This window comes from Solea solea, chromosome 6 (assembly GCF_958295425.1).
Source record: "Solea solea chromosome 6, fSolSol10.1, whole genome shotgun sequence".
Lineage (NCBI taxonomy): Eukaryota > Metazoa > Chordata > Actinopteri > Pleuronectiformes > Soleidae > Solea > Solea solea.
In genome coordinates this window covers 19,660,432-19,682,887 of record NC_081139.1, presented here as the reverse complement: position 1 = coordinate 19,682,887, position 22,456 = coordinate 19,660,432, and the positions used below count along the sequence as shown (strand labels likewise).

At 41.0% G+C, this 22,456-nt stretch overlaps 2 protein-coding genes across 11 annotated transcripts in view; one reads left to right on the top strand and one right to left on the bottom strand.

Annotated features, from left to right (window-relative positions):
- The window catches only part of kif21b (kinesin family member 21B), an 82,225-nt gene extending 74,334 nt beyond the window's left edge, over nt 1-7,891 (bottom strand). For all 5 annotated transcript variants that reach the window (XM_058630855.1, XM_058630856.1, XM_058630851.1 and 2 more), the window contains exon 1: nt 7,481-7,891. In XM_058630855.1, coding sequence (XP_058486838.1) covers nt 7,481-7,521 — 41 coding nt within the window. In that variant the 5' untranslated portion in view covers nt 7,522-7,891. The remainder of the gene's footprint in view (nt 1-7,480) is intronic.
- A 2,233-nt stretch (nt 7,892-10,124) lies between these two features.
- lhfpl5a (LHFPL tetraspan subfamily member 5a) lies at nt 10,125-22,066 on the top strand. Of its 6 annotated transcripts, none has more exons than XM_058631734.1 (6): nt 12,754-12,843; nt 14,267-14,380; nt 18,018-18,129; nt 18,587-19,119; nt 20,843-21,079; nt 21,584-22,066. In XM_058631734.1, the coding sequence occupies exons 4-6, from the start codon at nt 18,717-18,719 to the stop codon at nt 21,592-21,594; spliced, it is 651 nt and encodes a 216-aa protein (XP_058487717.1). In that variant the 5' UTR covers nt 12,754-12,843; nt 14,267-14,380; nt 18,018-18,129; nt 18,587-18,716; the 3' UTR covers nt 21,595-22,066. The 6 variants fall into 6 exon arrangements, with proteins under 6 accessions (XP_058487719.1, XP_058487722.1, XP_058487717.1 ...); XM_058631735.1 differs by lacking the exon at nt 18,018-18,129 and adding an exon at nt 14,105-14,140 and having other exon boundaries at nt 12,760-12,843; XM_058631736.1 differs by lacking the exons at nt 12,754-12,843; nt 18,018-18,129 and adding an exon at nt 10,125-10,466.
- The last annotated feature ends 390 nt before the right edge of the window (nt 22,067-22,456 follow it).

Genomic DNA, 22,456 nt, shown 5'->3' with positions numbered 1-22,456 from the left:
CAGAACGGTAAAAACAGATCCAATCATCCAACTACAGGTCGTGAAAGAACACTGAATATTGTGTACTCCACTTCCAGAGCTGTTTTCTATTCCCTCTCACTCTCATTATCTTGAACCACAAATCCATGAAACATGCCAAAAATCACCTTATTGGCAAGTCCCCGGGTCACTGTTCTGGCAACAAAGCTCAAATTAGACAGCAAGTAGAGCCGCTGCAATCACAAGGTCAAAGACCACGACGGCACTTAACAGACTTGTCTTTGTGTCTATTAATACACGGGCTGACTTAGCACTTTAGCGCGAGACAAGTCCTTCGCTCATCTGAAAGGTGGAAAGAGCTTTAGTGACAGAAGGAGCGAATGACGATTGAAATAAAACTGGAAATTCACACAATGCTCACATGACGAGTTACACCCTAAGTACCTGCACACAAACACACAGAAAGTGAATTATTGACATTTATAGTATGGCAGAGGCAGTCCAAGTGTTACGATATCAATCTCTGGCAAACGCAGCACTCAACAGACAATCCCAGCAAAAGTAAGAGGAGGTATGACGTGAAGTGAAACTGCAAGTTCTGTACATGTGTCTGTCAGAGGATAGTGTGTGTGTGTGTGTGTGTGTGTGTGTGTGTGTGTGTACTCGTATGTGTTACCTCTTCAGGACCTTTTCTGGCATAAACGCCAACCTTGTCAGGACCAATAGTCCTCAAGGAGACCAAAATCTAGTCCTAATGAGGCAGAACTAGCTAAAGATTACGGCTAAAATTTGAATTGTGGTTAGGTTTACCGTTACTTTTAAGCATTAACAGGTTAAGGTGGTAAAGGTTGGGGATAACTCTTTGTTTAGGCTGTTTAAATGAATGGAGGTCAATGCAGTGTACTGAGAAGAATAGCTGCGCAAACCTGCGTGTGTGAGGAGAAATGGGTGAAACGTAGGAGTCTACATTTTTTCATGACAGACGTGTTTATAGGTCAGGCAGAAAAAGCACAGGCGTAAATAATCAAATGAGTGACGGCCAGTTCCATTTAGCTTCGTCAATGTCATGGTGCATGTTGGCTCGCTGTGACACTGCCCTGACTTACTTTAACTGAACACAGCCATTTTCAACGGTATCTGTAAACCCAACGTTAAAATGTAACAAAAAGTCTAACTCCTATACATCTTATACTGTTCTGGGAGGTAATGGGCTGTTGCAGCAGATACTACTAGATCTGTGGCAACAGCCCGTCACCTCCCAGAACCAGCTTGGTTTTTAAGTATGTTGTTTTCTCTAGATTTATAAAAATGTGTCTTTCTATCTACCCAGACAATAAACTAAACCATTTCCTGCAGGTAGACAGCCTTTTCCGGCTGAAAACATGTGTTTGTACACCACTCTCTGCAGGCACCAAAGTCCATAGAGAAAAACAGCGATTTTACATCACAGCCTCAGGAGTCGCTAATCCACTATTGCCTTCATCAGTAAATTCAAATGTGTTTTCTTGGGACTCGGTGTTTGAAGTCCCTGGTTCAGATTATATATAAGCCTCAAAAACTTAGCAAACAAAGCAGCAGTAGACCAGAGGCTCCTGTGTCCCCACAAGCTAAAGAATTCTGATTTTCTCTATGGACTTTGGTTTGGGGGAGGGAGTCGTTTATACGCTTAATTTTCCCAGACAGAAAAGGGACTAAAACAACAAGATACAGCAACAACATAGTCCTAAGATATCGAATATGAGTCGATTTCATGAGGGGAGTCTTTTGCTGAATCTCACTTGGCAAAGTCATTGTTGACATTGTGTCAACAACTCAGACAACCACACTGCAAAACCCTCAAGTATCCCAATAAGTGTGTTCTTCGGGGCAGTCGGGCCAGGCTGCAGGATTGTAGGTCACAGAGGTTATGTGGACATTGTTTAGGAAAAACAGTGCAGACAGTCAGGAAATGGATGCTGGCGACTCAGGCTGTGTGTGTGTTGGTTGCCCCTCATGACAACCTCATTGCCCTCTAAAAGACACTCATGCATGCACACAAAAGCCTCTCAGAGACTCGCTTCTCCTTGACGCAGAGGAGGAGCAGCTCAACATGAGAGCAATTAAAAACACACCAGTCTCTCTTATCAGCGGCCGACTTTCTCTGGGAAAAAGCGTGGACACGGGGAAAAGCGTCGCTTTTTGCAGCAGGAAGTTATCCTTCTCCATGTGTTTATTTGTGTGCTTCAGATTTCCTGTCAAACACACAAGACACTTTTGGTGGCACTCATAGGCCTTGTAAATACACACACACACACACACACACACACACACACACACACAGATCCAGCGCTGTAATGTAACGGAGTACAAATACTTTGTTACTGTACTAAAGTACAAAATTCACTTATCTGTACTTTGTTATCTATAAAATCTAACAACTTGTAACTTTCCTCCCCTACATTTCCTCAAACTATCTTTGTTACTACCAAATACGATCAGAAGAAAAAGTGGTCTAATGGTCTGTATTTATATAGAGCTTTTCTAGTCTTGTTGAGCTGCTTTACTCTACAGTTTTGCCATTCACATGCAACAACATGGGATTAAGTGTCTTGCTCAAGGGCACATAGACTAGCAGAGCAGTCTATGTGTGCAGTGCAGCAAATATAATGAGACAAACTGTTGTGAAGTATTGGTTCGCGGCAGTGTGTGACTTTCAAATGTAAGCAAATGTCTGTAAGAGTCGCGCTCTGACACTTCCTGTGTGGTGTCGCACACAGGAAGTGATTTATTTTATGTCAAGACAGACGAAGGCAACAGCAACGATGCGTTAGTGAAACAAAACGGCTGCGAAAAAAGTTGGAGTACGACTGAAAACACAGGAGACGGCAGACAAATTATGTTACAAATAACAAAAAAAACAGCCAAAGTTACACACTGGAGCTTTCAATGTGAGTTTACTGAAGATGGTGTGAACACCAACATAAGAACACGTGTTCTGTGCAGTGTCATCCGTCCACGCATTCAGGTTCACTCAAAGATCCTCCGAGTCAATCTAAAGGATAAATCAATAACTTTAGTTGAGCATCAGCAGCCACCAGCTGTCTCTCTCTCGTCTTATTTTCCGACCCCTCCTGACCCACTTCCTGTAACAGTTGTCATTGTGAACACACACAAAAGAGATTCTCTCAGCGTCTGACTGACATTTCACTTTCAACCCTCCCCTGGGGCCATCAGACACAAGGCACTGTACATTCTTTAGCCCTGTTATGTTCAATCACTGGATCCCAGTGAGAGAAGGGTACACACCCATGACAGCATCCTGATGTGGGCCACTGCAGGCTTTCATCTGGAACAGACAAATGGGATGAAATGGCAAATGTGGCCCGAATATTCTTAAACACACGTGGGTCTGTTTTGGTAAATATGCCGTGCTCTTGGGAATATTTAAATCTGGAGGTCTCCCTACAGTGGGCCATGTCATAAATAATTAATATGACCCTAATATCTTCAGAAGAATGTGAGTCACCTTCTTCTTCAAGATACCCAAAGCCGTTGGATATCTTGTTCTTGGGCACCCCAGCCTTTGACGGGTACTAGAATTTGAACCACCCACCCTCCATTTAGTAAGTAAGTAAGTAAGTAAATTTAATTTATAAAGTACATTTACACACAGCATAAGCTGACCAAAGCTTACAAGCCCAATTCCCTTCCAAATGGCCATTGACTGCCCACATGTGAGTGGCCCAATGTTGACTTTTTAAACATATATATAATATAGGCCACTTCGGGCAAATTACACTTTGGCTAAATTGATATTGGCTGATGTGCATGTAAGCCTTCAGTGTCTCGAATATAACAATAATATACAAATAAATATGGCTCCAGTGGCCCCACAACCCCCTATGTGGAGGAGAAAGTGATAGAATATGAATGAACTAATTAATGAAATATGGCCCCAATATTGTCTTTGACTTTGGTAAAGTTGTGGTACATTTGTTACTAACGGATCTGGATGTGAACCTACGATGCAACTCAAGTGGCCCAGTTATATTAAACCATATCTGATCCAATTCTGGGAATGGTTCAGTTTGGTACGATACATTTCTTTTTTTTGGTGTTTCCATTCGGAACAGTACCAAAATAACACCTGATAGCATCTGAGTAAAATGGTATAGTCCAGGTGGAGCCCAACAGTCAACTGATTAAGAACAACATCACTCCTAGCAACTAGCATTTCACTGGCTGCAGGTCTATTCTCATACAAAGTTTGACGTCTTGTTGAGACAAACAGCCACAAACCGATGGGGGAAAAAAAGCTGCTGGATGTCCTCCATTGTTGTCTCCTGTGTCGCGTTCAATGTCACCTTTCATTGTCGCACCGGTACAACTTCACGTTATGTATCTCGCTGACACAGCAATGTGGCACAGCCCACATTCCGCCTACAAAGTAAAGGCACTGTTCTCAGTTGAAAGGCAAGCCTGTAACCATACTGTACTGTGCCAAACTGAACCGTACAGTCTGCTACCTGGGCTCGGTCCTTAAAGACATAACACATGTGGAAATAACAGATGAGTTTGACTTCCATTTTGCAGCAGCTGCTTCACATTGTCACAATGACAGAGGGTTTATTGGTCTACATTCAGCCAGGACTGTGACCAAGACGCAGTGCAAGTTCATCAGGAATCATTAGCTGATGGGAAAGAGCTTGGGAGTTGCTGAGTTAAAAGACCACTGCCTCAGTTTTACACACTGTAAAATGAGCATGATTACAGACCCACACACCGTCACACTCAAGTCAAACCTTCCAATTTCATACACTGCCACCCAGCAGACGCCAGCACATGTATGTAAAACACTTCCTCTTTCAATCTGCATTCAGACTTGGCTCACACAGTCTATAGGCTCACTTTCATCTCCTCTTATAGATCCGAAATAAATAAAGCTGCTGTGCTGCCAGAGCTTTAGGTGCAGTTTACACAAAGCAAGAGAACAACACACATCTCAGGATTTCTCTAAACACGATATAACACTTTTTCAGCTTCTAAAGAAGGTCCAGTGTGTCCAATATAAGAGCAGAAAATGATTTATGTACTTTTTATAAAGGTGTTGGTCTCAGGGGTAATTAGCGGTCATTGTACATTAGGTAGGAACCTTTCTTGTCAAGTCAGGTGTTTCACCCGGATGGGGGAAAACAGTTTTTTAACCACTGATGCCACAGCTAATTTACAGATGTGGATGCTGTGGAAATTATGTTTCTATTCAATTTGGGAATAAAATAAATGGACTTAAGTGGTTCAACTGTGAGTCTGAATCAGACTTTGATTAATCAGACACAGTAATTAACAGCATGTTAATCCTTTAAGGGCCAAAACACACGGGATTCCGCAAAAGTTTTGCATCGCATCTGGGTTTTTTTTATCCAAATGTAACTGGCTTGTTGGAAGCCCTAAAATGATATTTTTGGAAAACTGGTCCCAGTTTTCATGGATACGACTAATATGCAACTTTGGGAAAACAATGACGTCAAAGCTTCACCTCCCTAACCCTTAAGGTGTGTTCCATTTTTCATCTAAACTCAGAATTTTCAAGGTCATGAAGTCGAATTTTCCCCAAAAAATGGTAATTTGACACTAGAGATGTAACGATATGAAAATTTCATATCACGGTTATCGTGACCAAAATTATCACGGTTATCAATATTATCACGGTATTGTTAGATGTGTTCAAAATGTTCCAAAAGTACTGAACACACACACTGAAATCTTTTAACCAAGTTTTATTTAAAAAAAGATATTTTATATTATATGATTATTATTATTATCATTATTATTATTATTATGATTATTAATAATAATAATAATAATAATAATAATAATAATAATTATCATCTGACTGACTGACACACACACACACACACACACAGGTCCTCACTCTGTGTCGGATAATAATTAAGTAGCAGCGGTCGTACACAGCATAAAAATTAAATAAAAAAACACAGAAACAAACACATTTTGGTCTGCTACGGTATGTGTCGTCTGCACACTACTCGCTTTCGCGAGACAAACCATGACGTTTCCCACTATTCCGAAATCCCGTTTTTGTTGACTTACTCGCTGAAAAGTTGTGTGTGTGGTGGTCACGGAGATGGCTCATCATATTGTAAGTGGCTTCGCGGAGATTTTTTTTTGCATTTTCTGCACAAGGATTGATTGTCTTCAATTAGTTTACCCTCAACATCCTTTAAAAATACAAAATATGTCCAGACTTCTGATCTTACGGGGGGGGGGGGGGGGTAATCTCTGGAGCGCAGGTGGCTTCAGCCGTGTTGTCGCTGGACAGACAGTGCAAACTGCGCATGCGCGCCCGCTTGAGCGAGTGCCGTTCAGGTGCTGCTGCTTCTCCAGGAAATTAGCAGTATCACTGAGTTTTTCGGTAATCAGTTGCGGAAATCAATCACGGTTTTAACGATAATTAAAATTTGAAACGGTATGATAACCGTCGCGAATTTTACCGCGGTTTATCGGCATACCGGTAATCGTTACATCCCTATTTGACACTCATTTTGGTTTTAAGAAATACTGTGCAGATTAATTGGTATTAGTTGTTGATATTTTACCCACCCTAATACTAAATTCAAAGTGCAATTTATTGCGATGTGTCCTGGAATTGAATGACACGATAACTTTAATCCATTCTCAGAACATTCTCTTTTAGTTGTTTTGTTTTAGAATGTTGTGTGGATACCACGGCGCAACCACAGGAGAACGTTTCAGTTTTTGGTTCCCTTAACGTTTAGGGAATGTTATGTGACCGTTGTGTGTTAGTAGGGTATATTCCTTCACTCCCTACTAACACGTAAGGTTACAACCAAACTAAAAACTTTGTTTAGAGAACGTTCCCTCAGGGTTAGATCCTAGCGTTCCCTAAACGTTGAGGGAACCAAAAACTGAAACGCTCTCCTGTGGTTGCACGGTTGTTTTCACGCAACATTCCCATTTGGTTGTATTTTGGTTATTTCTTTTACAACTAAAAGAGAACGTTCTGAGAACGTTGTGCAGAGGTTTGTATTTCAACCAGCTTGATTATTTTTTTTAGATACATTTATAAAAGGTTTGCAGTTGCTAAATTCACCTTTAGGTTAAAATGTAAGGTTATATCTTACTTTTTAAATTGTCCACATGAACCACAGAGGAATATTTTTATAATAAATAATATGAAACGCCTCTTCTATTCCCATGTCCATGTCACTCCTTCACACCAAATAAGATGACTTCTGCTCTGTGACATGAAAATAAGATAGCGTGCGGCACATGCATGCATGTTCTGAGCCTTATCAATACAGTGCAGAGCACCGCCCATGCCTCACATTCACAAAACAAGGTGCTGCATGTTTGTATGTGCAGCTCATACAGAGAGTGGGGATTGTGTGTGTGTGAGATGCGTTTAATTGATCGCCAGGAGACACACAGACAATGTGGTGTGTGCTCAGCTCGGCACATTCACAGACAGACACACACTTACCTCAAAGCAACCTTCACACAACAGTCACTCTGGCTCGCCATTATCGCTCTGCAATGTCCACGGACGAGATGTGGGTTATTTCTGCTGTGTTAGGTTTTCAGTGTGTGTGTGTGTGAGTGTGTGGTTGTCTCAGGTCAGCGGGAGCAGCCGTCAGGACCTGGCGGCAGCGGTGACCTCCTCCTCCTGCTGCTGCTGCTGCCTCATCTCCACTGTCTTCTCCTTCTTCTCCTTCTCGTTACTGTTCTCCTTCACCTCCGCAGCAGCTCGCATTTTGTTAATTGTCAACATCACAGTTTTAAACCCTCTGTTTCCTTTCTCTGTCTCTCGTCTTTTTGAGTTCAGTCTCTGTCGCTACATCCTGTTTCAAGAGCGTGAACGTAGGACTGAGTGAGTGTCTGTGTCTCTCTGTCTTCTCACGCTGAATGAGCCGAGACAGTAAACTGGAGGTGGTCACGCTGCCTTCACGGACCGTCGGAAACTTTCCCTTCACAGCACAGGTCTCAAACTCGCAGCACGCAACCCACTTAATATCAATATATATAATCGCTGTGTGTTTTTGTTTATTAATAGATTAATTGTGCGTCATAAATACGTTCATATTGTGAACTATTTATTGTTCCCTATCAAAACAAACACTTTTATTTTGAAATTATGTCAAATATCATCATAAATATTATTATTTCTATATCTTTTTCTCAAAAAGTTGGATTTTTGTTTTCATTTGACTGGCCCTCTCTGACCAAACTAGACACTCAGTGGTCATCATTTGAGTTTGAGACCCCTGACTTATAATAGTAATCTGTCTTGTGATCTCAAATGATCATTTAGCCATGAATAATAAGGTAACTACAAGCTGTGATCACACATTCATTTGTTATTAACTAAGTGGTTAATGTTTTGTTTTTATATCGCAAATTCCAAGTCTTGATGATCACCACTCAGTTTTGCCATTCACCCATACTTTCTATCACTTTCTTATCTTTGTTACCCATTCACACACTGCCATGAGCAATGGGGGGTGAAGTGTCTTGCCCAAGGACACATCAGTACATAGACTAGCAGAGTCAGGAATCGAACCCACAACCTTCAAGTTGAAAGACGACCCACTCTACCACTGAGTTTGCAGGGCTTTATAAGTGAGAGTTAGAATTTTAAATTTAATTCCAGATCTTGTGGTTATGGGTTTGATGCAAGGCCTCTGGCTGGACCTGGTTAACAGCCTTGCAGCAGCTTTTTCAGACAATTCAGAGATGTTTTTCTGAGAAATATGAACAAGGTGTTGCATTAGCCCTGTCAGGAAGATACAAAGACATGAATTATCATCTCTAACTCAGGCTGAGGCACCACAGGTCTGCGTTTTGAGAAGTTTCTTGACTAAAAGAGACACATAGGGGTCAGAGAATTCATTGGTATGCTGAGTTATGGTTTGTAAAGTTGCAATTAGTCACATTGGCACCAAATGCAGCATCCAAGCAAAGATATTATGACTTTTAGTCCAATCTCCAAAGACATGAATTAATGCATTCCTTCCACTGCGACTGTGCAGCTTCTCCAGACCCTCATTTCTCTCCAAACCCCAAGAATCTTGAGTTTGAAGCCCAGTGGGATGCTGAATGTTTTCCAACCACGGAAAGTCTCATTCACAGCCACAAGAGACAGAGACACAGAATATGAAGCACTTCTCCTGGCAAGTAAAATCAACTGATACAGAGAAAATCTGAAATTACAAGCAAAGTACATACAGTGCATGCAAATTTTTAAGCAGAATGCCCCCTTTTAGTGATATATTTTTGCATTACTTTATTGTTATAGTTATTACGGGGGTGGAGTGGCTCAGTGGTTAAGACTGGTACCCTGTGTGCGAAAGACATCATTGTCGCAATGGTCACAAGTTTCGACTCCACCCCTGGCTGATTTTACTCAGCGCTTTGGATAAAAGCGTCTGCTAAATGACATGTAATGTAATGTAATTATTTATTTACAATGTGGATTAATCTTTAACAATAAATTGAAAAATAATTTACAGTTTCTATGGAAAATAATAAATATTTAATTAACCTGTACCAGGGAAACCAGAGTTGAACTTCCTGTATGCTTGACACTTGATTTGATTCTACTTCTGTAGAAAGAAAAAAAAGATATTATTAATCAAACATGACTAAATTGTACTTAAATACAATATTTGTGTAGATATAACTGAATAAGTGTCAAAAAATAACAAGGAGAGTTGTTGCTTTTTTACTGTACTTGGTTTGATAACACAAAAATACGTGCAGTCCCTGAAAGCAGCATAATCGCGTTTGAATGACAGCTTCTTCGGCCAATTGCCCATTTAGCCCCGCCTTCTCTCAGTACTACAAACCAATAATAGGGCTCAACATGCCCCGCGCGCGGCCCCGCCCACGGACACACCTACATATGAATAAACCTGCAGGCGTCGGCGACATGTGAGGTCACTTTAAACTGCCATAAACACTGGCAGACGTTTCCCATAACGGGGAGGAGGGGCCTCCATTTTAAACACCTTCAGGTCAAAGGTTGTGTAAGACAGTGAGACCACACCCTGGAGACAATAGACGAAACGTCATCACTCTGTATATTATGCTCTTTGATTATCTGTAAATGAATTAATCAACTTGGTTCAAACCTCATCAGTGGGGACAGTCCCACCACTCTGAAGTGTAAACATTGTCTTGTTTGAAGTGTGTCTCAGTGCAGGAAGTAGACAAGTCAAGGTGGCTCAATTGTCATGTGAAAAGACCCCATGGTGAGTAAAAGGTCCCCAGAAGGAAATAGCCTTCCTGAGTAAATCACAATGGATATGTAAATGTAAAGTGTCTGTATTCTGGTGGGGGATCTTGGATATAAGGGACAGAGCTCCCAGTGACCAGGGAGTTGGACTGCTTAACAGAAGCTCCCACACATCAACTGTGTGTCATACAACTTCCTGGCTGTATTTTCTACCACTGGACATTTCAATAAACTGGTATGTTAACCCTTCATTTCTAATATTGCCTTGTTGAGACTTTTGTTCTGAATAGTTAGGAATCTGTTATTGAAGATTTATTTAGTCTAGTTATATGGTGAGATTTAACACTCATACCCTCCACCTCTGAGTTGAATAGAAAAGATTGAGTATCATGTCCTGTAAACTGTTGTGTTACATTTCTGACCTCTGAATACTTCAACCCAGGTGTCTCGGCTATTCTTCCATGTTCAACAAGGGCTATACCCTTCACCTCTGAGTTGAATAGAAAAGATTGAGTATTATGTCCTGTAAACTGTTGAGTTACATTTCTGACCTCTGAATACTTCAACCTAGGCATTAGGGCTAATCTTCTATGTGGAAAAAGGTCACTGAGTGGTTTTTATAATATAAACCATCCCTGAACTAGACCAGTGTCAGATTTCTTGACAATAGGACTGAATTCTTAAAGGGTTTACATTTTAAATGACTGGTTAACTTTAATTCCCACAATATTTAAAAGTAAAGTTAATTGTTGTTTAAATGGAGTCAGATTGAATAAATATTTACTATACTTTACTTTACTTTGGAAAACCTCTTGCTAACGCCGGAAAGACAGAATACTTCTTGGGGAGAGATTGTTACTTGGCGGTAGATATTTCCTCCCCTACAGTTGTAACTAATGCAGAGGTTTGTTATGTTTCAGGTGGAGGGGGAGATGTGGTCGGTTTGCTTGAGGGTTTTGGTGGGAAGTTAAACTTCACTGATACTGCTGAGTCAGAGTAGAGGTGTACAAATAGGAGAAAGTGGAGTTGTTTCTTTGGGCTGAGTCACTTTAATGTTCATCCTTTCCCTCTGTTTATGTCACCATTTACTGTGGATCTACACTCAACGGGGCGACTTTAATGGGTGCATCTGTTCCACTGCTTGTTAAAACTGTAGTGTTACTTTCAAATATACCAAAAGAAAATGTCTGTCAGATTTAAATAAATGTTAAAGGAGGCCAAGCAATGCTGACTAAGGCTATCATCGCCACACGACTCTGTGTTTCTCAGTTTGGAGCTTGTGATATTCCCTCACTGCGCACAGGAAGTTATTTGTTTTGTGTCAAGACAGAAAATGACTGAAAATACAACACATCGTCCACAAAAAAGCTGTTCAGCAGTTTGACAGGAGTGTGCGTGTGTGTGTGCGTGTGTGTGTGTGTATGTGTGTGTATGTGTGTGAGAGAGAGGCCTCAGGGCCAGGAGGAGATGTTAGTGAGTTGCACAGGCCACGTTCCCTGGAATCAGTCCTGGATTCTGCACAAGATTATCATTCAGTTATGAGGATAAAGCTGAAATCCTGCTGGATCTGCTGGGAAACAGCCATCGGGCATTAACACACACACACACACACACACACACGCACACACACATACACACACTCGGTCTGTCTGGTGAGCTTTTAAGACCATGTCATATGAACGATTACATAATTAGGCTGGACTTGTTTTCCCTAACATATCTTAAATCCATCTCCTTCTTCTCACATGTGTTTATTTGTACCACCGTGCGCCGCCTCCTTCTCAACACTCAAATACAATATAGTATAAAAGCAGATTTCATAACCAGACTGTGTGGGTTATACAATCCTGCAGATACTTTAACACTTGCCAAACTGCTGCATGATCCCAGTATTTGGGGGCCGCATATTCACAAAATAGGACTTTACGGCATGAGAGGAATTCACAAAGAAAAATATTTAAGCCGCCCCCAAGTTCTGTCAGTCAGCAATTCATTTTCCAACTGGGATTTGATGCCTTACACACACACACACACACACACACACACACACACACACACACACACATAGAGGGAGAGAGAGACACACACAGCCATACTTCTTAGAACACTGCATTGACTTCCATTTGTTTAGACAGCTATAACTAACCTTAACCATGCCTAGTTAATGCCAAACCAATTCAAATCCAAGCTCTAAACTTAACCAGTTCTGAGGTTCTGTTGCATTAGGACAGGGTTTTGGACTACTGGTCCTGACAAGGTCAGTGTTTATGCACAGGCACGCATGCGTACTGTCCTTCATAATGGTCCTTTAAATGATTATAGCATGTGTTCAGTTTGCTGCATTTTTTCAGATGTTGGGAAAAAGTGAAATGCCTCTAACACACACACACACAGACACACACACACAGACACACACACACACACACAAACACACAGTGACCCACACATTGCATACTCATCGGCCACATTATTAGTTACAGAGGACGCCTGACACATTGAGTTTCAAAATCAAGGCCCTGCAGCACGAAGGATCATCAGTGCCCCCTACATACTGGACATCTACACCACCAGCCTCCCCTGAAAAGCTGTCAGCATCACCACCTCCTGCCAAGGTACCTGAGTCTGTGAGCTTTGAACTCTCTCCCTGCATTAACTGACTGATCAGATTAGATGCAGGTGTACCTAATAAAGTGGTATTATACACTATACGGTGTATAGGATACACTATAAAGGGAAAATCCCATATCTCCATCAATCAGAATTTGGATTAAATTAAGTAAAAACCTAAAATATGGACTTCTGTTGAGCATCTGTTGAGCAACTTTGAGCATCATATGTTTGCCTACTCTATAACGTCTCCTCCGTCCTGATTCTTTGATGTGTCTATAATCCCCTCACACGTCTTTTCCAGCTATATTTGGCTTTGGAGCTCCATAAAGTAATCCTCCATTCTTCACAGTAACAAAACACTTTGAATTGGCTTGGATTACGCGAGCGCACATTCTCTGTCTCACTGGCTGGATAAAGAAAGAAAGAAAGAAAGAAAGAAAGAAAGAAGGAAGAAGGGGGAAGCAGGACATTTTTTTTTAAATCATGCAGTTGAATTCTCTCTCCTGTTTTTGCCTCCATCCGTTTCCTCTCACACAGAGAATTTGTGGCTGGGTCTAATGAAGTGAGCAGGGATTTGTGACGGTGTCAGTGTTTTCACACGTGCGTGTGTGTGACTGAGGAGCTGCTTATGTGTTTGGGATTTATGTGAGTCAGCTGCAGGGGCAGGTTCCTGGGAGGATTAGACCCCCCGCCCCCCAAACACTCACCACTGTGCTTTGTCCCATCACCTAATGCTGCGTATATGTTAAAGCTACACTGCATAACTAAATGATGTAAAGGGAGAGTTTAGGTGTATACACCAGCAGCGCAGGGCTGAGTGGGGAGAAGAAGCATTTGTCCTGTCAAACTACTAAACTACTGTGTTTTTTTAGCAGTAGAATTCACTGAACTGGGATCTGAACTGGTGAGGTTCTTGCTGTGAGGCAACAATGCTAGCCACTCCATCACCGTGTGGCCCTGTAAATAATGTGTCATCCTTTCTAAAAGGCCCATCCAGACTATAATGCAGCCTTGGTGTTTTCAAACAGAAACTGAGGCAGCTGTTTTGTATGGATGTATGGATGTAACCTGAGCATTGATGTTAATAACAGGTCTGAACAGGTCCTTAATCTGATGTTACATAATATAATGTCAATGTTTCTTTCAGGTTAACTCCTCCTTCATGTGTCTTTTGTGTTCACTGTGCAGAAAAAGCAGTATACTGCACTTTAAGGATATAAGAGCCTGTAGTACTGATCATGCACTGTATATAATTACTCACAGATCACCAGTCACTGGCAAATGTAACAGGAGTACAGGGTCAGTAATGATCCACTATAGAGCAGGCACACACACACACACACACACACACACACACACACACATACCAGCTCTCGACCCAACGGCGAAACACTGACCCACATTTTCCCTCCATCTTTTAACCAGGCTCTGGTGCTTCCTGCTGGGCAGTGACCGAGCAATGGCTGGAGCCTGGAGCCTGGAGGAGGGTGAGGGTGGAGAGTGGATCATAGCGGCTGCTGCAGCCTCTGGGTGATGGAGGTAGTGACTCCCATTGACTGAGTTACTGATGCTTCAGAGAGCAGACAGTGTGCGTCTGTGCTTGTATTAGTCTTTACGACCTTTTTCTGGCATAAACACTGACTTGGTCTGGACCAGTAGTCGTCATGGAGACCTAAGGAACTGGTTAAGTTTAGCCAGTTGCCTAAGACAAATAGCTGCACAAGTCTGTGAATGTGTGTGTGTGCATGTGACATAGTAAACAGTGACTTGTTGTTGTTTGGTCCCCTGCTCATTGCATGCTTTTACTCACACATACACACACATACATACACTGACCAAAGACTAATGGACTCCATCTGTGTCAGCTGACAAAAGAGAATGTAGAGACCCTTCCATGGCTCCCTGTTGCCAGGACTAGGTTTCATTCCATTTCATACAACGTATGTAAATATACATACTAGTATTTTTATTCATCAGTCTAACAATAACTGTTTAATAATCTGATCATAATGTCAAAAATGAGATTAAAAAAAAAAGTTTCAACAAGGCAAAAATGGACAGACCAAAGACCCATATAGGACAAAGTAGCAAAGTCAGAATTTAGGGCATCATATAAACAGAGAGCATCAGAGTCACATGTGCTGTACTTTAGCTTCAATTTTTCACTAAATGGTAATGTCATTGTTAGACAAATAAAAAAATGACATCATGTTTAATTGAAAAAGATGTGACTCTCAGGACTGAGACCTTTAACTCCACAGAAAACTCTTTATAGATTTCATGAATCAAGTAAAATTTAGAACAATTTACTGAAAAAGAGCATTAGAACTGAGTTTTTTTGTAACTAGTAGAGTCGCCCCCTGGTGGCCAGCTGCTACTTACTAGGCTACATCTATCTCTCAGCCCTTATACACATTCTATGTCATATAATGGTCAGAAGGTTGAAATTTAAATGAGAAGCACACTTCCTGAAGTAAAACACTTCAGAACTGGACAGAAATAGTCATTTTAAAGGTTAACAGGATTAACCTGCAACAATAATGACCATTAAACACCATTAAATTAGGACAATATTGCCAGTTTTTTTTTCTTCTTCTGCCACTTCCTCTCTCCTCTCTCTCTGAGGGCATCCCGGGCCTTGTTTCTATGGAAACGGCACTCTCAAGAAAACGGAAAAGGAAGGGACAGGAAGAGATGCTGAGGCGACAGAAGAGAAAAGCCTCTTTGTGCACTCCGAGGCTCCCAGAGCAAATTGACCTACAGACAATATACAGTTAATGGCACATGATACAGAACCAGTGGCCCATACATAACAACACTTTTTAGGTACAGCTTCTTCAGGAAATGTGTGTTTATTATTTTTCCTCCTCTCTCAAACAGCATTGACACTGTGGGACCAGGTGTTATCGACTGTCTTTTTGGGATCACTATAATTTATGAATTCAATTAGAGACGAACGTGTTAGATCCCATTATGCATTCACAGAGCAAGTGCCGACATGTGCACACACTCACATGCTGAATATAAAACCCAGAGTAAAGCTGGAAAACTGGCTCCTCATGTCTCTCGTCTTCAACATCCTCTGTCCAATATATTCACTGTCCCTCCTCTGCATAACCTTAACCAGTTCCTCAGAAATTAGGTTCTGCCTCATTAGGACCAGGTTTTGGTCTTCATGAGGACAACAGGTCCTCACAAGGTCAGTGTTTGCACCAGAAAAGGTCCTAAAGAGGTAACAAATACAAACACAGAGAGAGAGAGAGCGAGGTAGAATTGCACTCAATTCTGTCTGTGAAAATTGAATTGCCACTCCTAAATAACCTGATTATAAAGCGCCTTCCTCTCACACTGGGGCAGTATCGCTTAATAAAGCTAAGTGCATCGACATGCTTGTGCCCACACACACACACAAACACATCTATATACATCAACCTTCTGAGTGTCAAAGTTTCACTCAAAGATCAAGAGTAATAAATAAATATCAACTGGAGCTGCCGAGTGAACAGACGTCCCAGAATCTGATTCTGGGGCAGGCTCATCAACATACACACTTTCTGATGTCATCCTAATCTATCAATCCATTTTTTATACTCTGTCTAAAGTACTGAATGGAAACATTAAAATTGACTCTTTAACAGTTGTTTTTGGTGTTATAGACCCTGGTATGGGGACAACATGAATGGAGTGTAACATAATATTTTTGAATTCTACAAACAGCTCCTTCTCAAGCAAACTGGATGAGAGAAATTTAGATCTAGAGTCCATTTAACAATATATCTATCCATAGTGGTAGTTGTGAGTAAACAAGACAAAATTAGCAACCACATGAAACACTTACAAACACAACAATTAAACGTGCCTGTTTAGCAAAGCTAATTTTTCTGCTAAATTTGTCATTACTGTTACCATCAATTTAAAGAAGCTTAACAAAGCTAACAGTCATTATGGTTTAATGCGTCATTACTCTTACTATCAATTTAAAAAGGCTTAACAAAGCTAACAGTCATTATGGTTTAACCTGTCACTACTGTTACCATCAATTTAAAGATGCTAACTGCTGTTATTTTTAAATGTGTGACTACTATTAGCTTAACTTTGAAGAAGCTAACATGTTATGGTTTAATGTGTCACTACTGTTACCATCAAAGAAGCTAACAAAGCTAACAGTCATTATGGTTTAACCTGTCACTACTGTTACCATCAATTTAAAGACGCTAACTGCTGTTATTTTTAAATGTGTGACTACTATTAGCTTAACTTTGAAGAAGCTAACATGTTATGGTTTAATGTGTCACTACTGTTACCATCAAAGAAGCTAACAAAGCTAACAGTCGTTATGGTTTAACGTGTTAGCGTCACTTTAAACAAGCTACAAGTCATTACCATCAATTTAAAGAGGCTAATACAATACAATACTATACAGAACTATGGCTAATATCATACAAATGTGGTCACAACTGTTCTGGTTTATCAGAGAATGATAAATTCTACTTTACAGCATTGCTGCAGTATAAAAGACAAAAGACACGATGAAACACCATGTAATGGTGGAATGTAGGTTATTAGATTACACAAGACAATTTAACTTATTTTGTAGAAAAGCTTTGTGGAAAATACAACCCACATGTGACTGTAACAGAGTTATAAATTTGACTTTGTCACAATTATTTAATGTTGTTAGATGAAAAAAACACAGCGCTTTTCTTTAAAAGCTGGAGATAAACTGGGTCGTTGTTGTGAAGAAGCAGTTGAGTTGTATTAAGACAAAGGATCAAAGACACTTCTTATTTTTGGTCAATTCATGTGGAGGATAAAGCTGTACAACATGGATGGATGATCAGACTTAAACAGCATGTGATGCCTTTAAGGAAAAGAGAACAAGGGCACCTCTGATGTGATGATGATGTGGTGAAATTGCAGCTCTCTAGCGCCATCCAGTGTCTGACTGTAAAACATACATGTTATCATGATCCCTAGGGACCATAACCACTATAATCTGACAGAATCTGGATTCTCTTGTTATGACGTTCGAATTCTCATATTTTTATTTTTAAATATTATAGATAGATAGATAGATAGATAGATAGAAAATGAAAGTGACCATTCATTACCTTAAAAGTGAGAGGAGGACTTGTCTGGTCTGCCATCTGGATAGCCGTGTTACTCTATTCTGCAGATCTTTTAACCATTAATCATTCATTATGTCCATCCTTCCTCTGGGGGGAGAGAGCGAGAGTGAGAGTGAGAGAGAGAAAGCATAGTGCCGCTACCTTTTGCCCTCTCACCAGGTAAGAAAACCTTTAAATTTGTTTAAGTTACACTTTTATTTTCTTTATATCACACTGTTAAAATAATCGCCTAGATTAGAAAAGCTCTATATAAATACAGACCATTACCAACTCTTCTGCTTCTGATTTCATTACCGAGTAACAAAGATAGTTAGAGGAAATGTAGTGGAGTAAAAGTGGCTCGAAATTTAAATAACAGTAAAAGTTAAAGTAAATAACAGATAACAGTAACGTATAGATATATTAATTTTGTACTTAAGTACAGTAGCAAAGTATTTGTTCTAACTAGAGACTACACTGTCCCTAGTTATGAGGTGGTAGCCTTTTTTTAACCTGAGCCCCTGCATCCTGAATTGTCTATTCACGCCACTGAGTGTTTGAAGTGGTGGCAATGACACGTGTGATCATCATCACTCTCACAGGTGTGTGTGTGTGTGTGTGTGTGTGATCTGTCCAGGATTTAAAGGACCACATGTGATCCAGCTCCAGCAGCATGAGAAGCTTGACTGAGGCTCCACAGCTTTAAACACAGGAGAAGCTCAAACCTGATCACTTCAAACAAACAAACAAACAAACAAACAGCGGCCATGCTTCCAGCGCAGGAAGCAGCCAAGATCTACCACACCAACTACGTGCGCAACGCGCGCGCCATGGGCGTGCTGTGGACCGTGTTCACCATCACGTTCGCCGTCATCACGGTGGTGGTCTTCATCCAGCCTTACTGGATCGGGGACAGCGTGAACACGCCTCAGGCCGGATACTTCGGCCTTTTCCACTACTGCATCGGGAACGCGCTCACCTCAGAGCTCACGTGCAAAGGGAGCGCGCTCGACTTCGGCTCCATCCCGTCCGGCGCCTTCAAGACGGCCATGTTCTTCGTGGGTATCTCCATGCTGCTGGTGGTGGGGAGCATCGTCTGCTTCAGCCTCTTCTTCTTCTGCAACGCGGGGAGTGTGTACAAGATCTGCGCGTGGATGCAGCTGGCCTCCAGTGAGGATGGAGCAGGGTTTGACCCACTAGTTAATAGATTAGCCTTGTTTAAAACTTAAAGATGCAGTATGTAACTTTCACTGAGCGTCATTGTTGTTGTTTTTATTTATTATTTGACCTCCATTAGTCATTTGCTGTGTCCTTCATCTGAAAAACCAAACCGATAAGTGACTGGAGCGTTTGTATGTATACAGCAGTAGAGCAGAGATGGGCGGGGTCAAGAAGTATTCACCCAAGTCCTCAGTGTGTCTTAATATAAACAAAAAATCACGTCCTGTGTGCAGCGGGAATGTCAGCTGGTGAACCAAAATCGCTATTGTTCTCTTTTCATTTGGTCCATTTTCTAAAGCAGAGGTCTCAAACTCGCGGGCCGTGGACCACTTGCGGCCTGCCAATCAATTAAATGTGGCCCTCATCAGTTTTAAATCACAATTTTTCCACTTCATCGCCCCCTCCTGACCAGACTAGACACTCAGTGGCCCCACCAGGTCATATGAGTTTGAGACCCCTATTTTAAAGGGTAAGTACAACATTTTCTCTCCTCCCACAGTAAGAAGATACACAGGTAAATATTTTTTAACTAAGAAAATTTAATTGACTTAATTGACCAATTGGGATTCATCTGGAAAACATAACAATACTGAGGTACAGTTACTTTCCAGAGCAGCACCACTCTAAAAAGCCGAATACTATAAATAAAGAATTTTCTTCAGTAGTCAGCTGTGGGTGACTGGACTTTCTTGAGTTAAAATACTGAAGAAGATTATGACCTGGGTGACTGAGAACATTTACCGACATATGAATAAAGAACTTAATCTTTTAACATCTGTAGAACACAGAGACCGAGACGTGAAACATGATTGTGCTTTTGAAATCTGACACTTCTGAACAGAAGCCGCTTCATCCTGTGGACAAGCTGAGACATGTCCTTGTCTCCTTCCTCATACCAACACACCTGCTCCATGTCTGTGTGTGTGTGTGTGTGTGTTTGAACATGAAAGGCATGCTTTCATCCAGCAGACGTCTAATTGTTTTCAGGTGTCATCAGCTCTTCCCAGTGTTAGGAAGTCGAGAAAGTGAGAGTGTGTGTGTGAGGCTCAGAAAGTGAAAGTGAGATCAGTGTGTGTGTGCGCTAATGTTACTCCTCGTCACCTGATCGTTTAACATGGCTCTTCATGCAGAGATGAGTCCAGCTGTCTCTGCTGAGTCAATAATGAATGAACAAGTTTACCTTGCTGGAGTTGCTAAGCAACACACACACACACACGAAAAAAACCAAATCTATATTATAATCTTTTCAAATTAAAGGTCCAGAGTGTAGCATTTATGACGGCTTATTGGCAGAAACTGAATAAACTATCCATAAATGTTTATTTAAAGCTGTAGTACATACATTTAAATATGAACAAATCACTTGTTTGATTTGATATGTTTTTGTGTCGCCCGGTGACATTCCCTCACCACACATAAGAAAGATGCGTTTACTTTACGCCACGACTGATGGAGAGACAGCAGAAGCATGACCGCTACACTAGTGAAGCAAGATGGCAGTGAGAGGTTTCACAAAACTCTGCAGACTCACCTTTAACTCTGACTCACATGTGGATAAAAAGCCAGAGTTTGATCTTTACCTTTTAAAAACCTTAAAGGTCTGCGTCAATCACTCGTTAAACACAGAAACATCAAAACACATTTCTGTAACTACCCCGTCTCCCTCTGTCAGGTACGTGCATGGTGATTGGCTGTATGATCTATCCTGACGGCTGGGATTCAGACGAGGTGAAGCGAATGTGTGGCCAGCGAACCGACAAATACACTCTGGGCAACTGCACCGTGCGCTGGGCCTACATCCTGGCCATCATCAGCATCATGGACTCACTCGTCCTCTCCTTCCTGGCCTTCAGCCTGGGCAGCAGACAGGACAAGCTGCTGCCCGAGGACTTCCAGGTGGAGGGCAAAGGTACGAGACTTCACTCCCAAGCCTGACAAATACCCAGTACAGCTAATGGAAGCTGAAGCTACTCTGACTGCTATAGTCTTTATATGTGGTCATGTCCAATGAGAAAAGTTACATCCAAGAGTAAGCAACTACTCACCCTATTAAAACACACGTCACCAGCATCATTAACTCTTGTTGAGCTGTAACTGTTGATATTATGGTTCATTTTGAGTTGCCATGGATGAAAAGTATAACGTCCACCTGCGTGTTGCGTTCAGTTTCCTGTCGTAAATAGTAAGCGCCAGTTCTAAGCTGAACGCTGGGTTAACATATCTACTTGTTCTCACCTATCTGTATCTGTTATACATCTATTTGTTAAATGTTTACACTGTCTTCAAAAGATCTCCACACTCCTTGATTTACAATGTAAATTAGTCATGTCACTATGTCACCGTCTTGATTTTATTCTATTTTGACTTCATCTTTTTAAGTAATGCTGCTGTTTGTTCCCCCCCTCAACCACAGATAACGCATAGACGCCACCTGGTGGACGACAGTGACCAGAGATGGACAGGAAGTGGAAAAGGGGAGCAATGTTGACTCAAGGGGCTCAAAGTCCCGAGACATTTACACACATTAGGTACGAACCTGTCCAACTGACATGACTGAGCATCAGAATGAGGAAGAAATGGAATTTAAGTGACTCTGAACGTGGCTTGATTTGATTTTCACAAATACCTTTATCTAGTTTTTATACAGCACGGATCCGAAAGAGAAAGAATCCAGTGAGCAACCGTTTTTCTGGGTAGAAAATGCCTAGTTGATATCAGAGAATGATCAGTGGTTCTAGATGATTTAGAGAAATGACCACTTGTTATAACAAAGATATGAACAAGACCATCTCTGAACACAACCATGAAACAGGACTACAGCAGCAGCAGCAGCAGCACACACCTGCTGCCACTTTAAGTGTCCTGTGTACCTAATAAAGTGGCTGTCAAACTCCAACTGAACACTTTTGGATTTTCCAGTGCTGAAACAAAAGTTAGTTTGTGAACTGTACACACAGTACTTACAATACTGAGGAGTATTAATTAGGGCTACAATGATTGATGACTAAATGAATCCCCAACTATTTTAGTAATTGGTTTGAGCATTTTTTTCCCCAATAGATAAAACTAATTTACAAGACATTTTTCAGCTTCTTAAAAGTTAATATTCTGGTTTCTTTGCTCCTTCATTTTCAACATTTTCTGAAAAAAAAAAAAATAAGTATTAATGGAGAAGATTATCAATAGATTAATCAGTTATGAAAGTATCAATTACAGACTAAAGGTAAAGCTGCTCCTAACTTTAAAATGTATTTTAAATGCTGTTGCATTAGTGTCTTATTTTAAA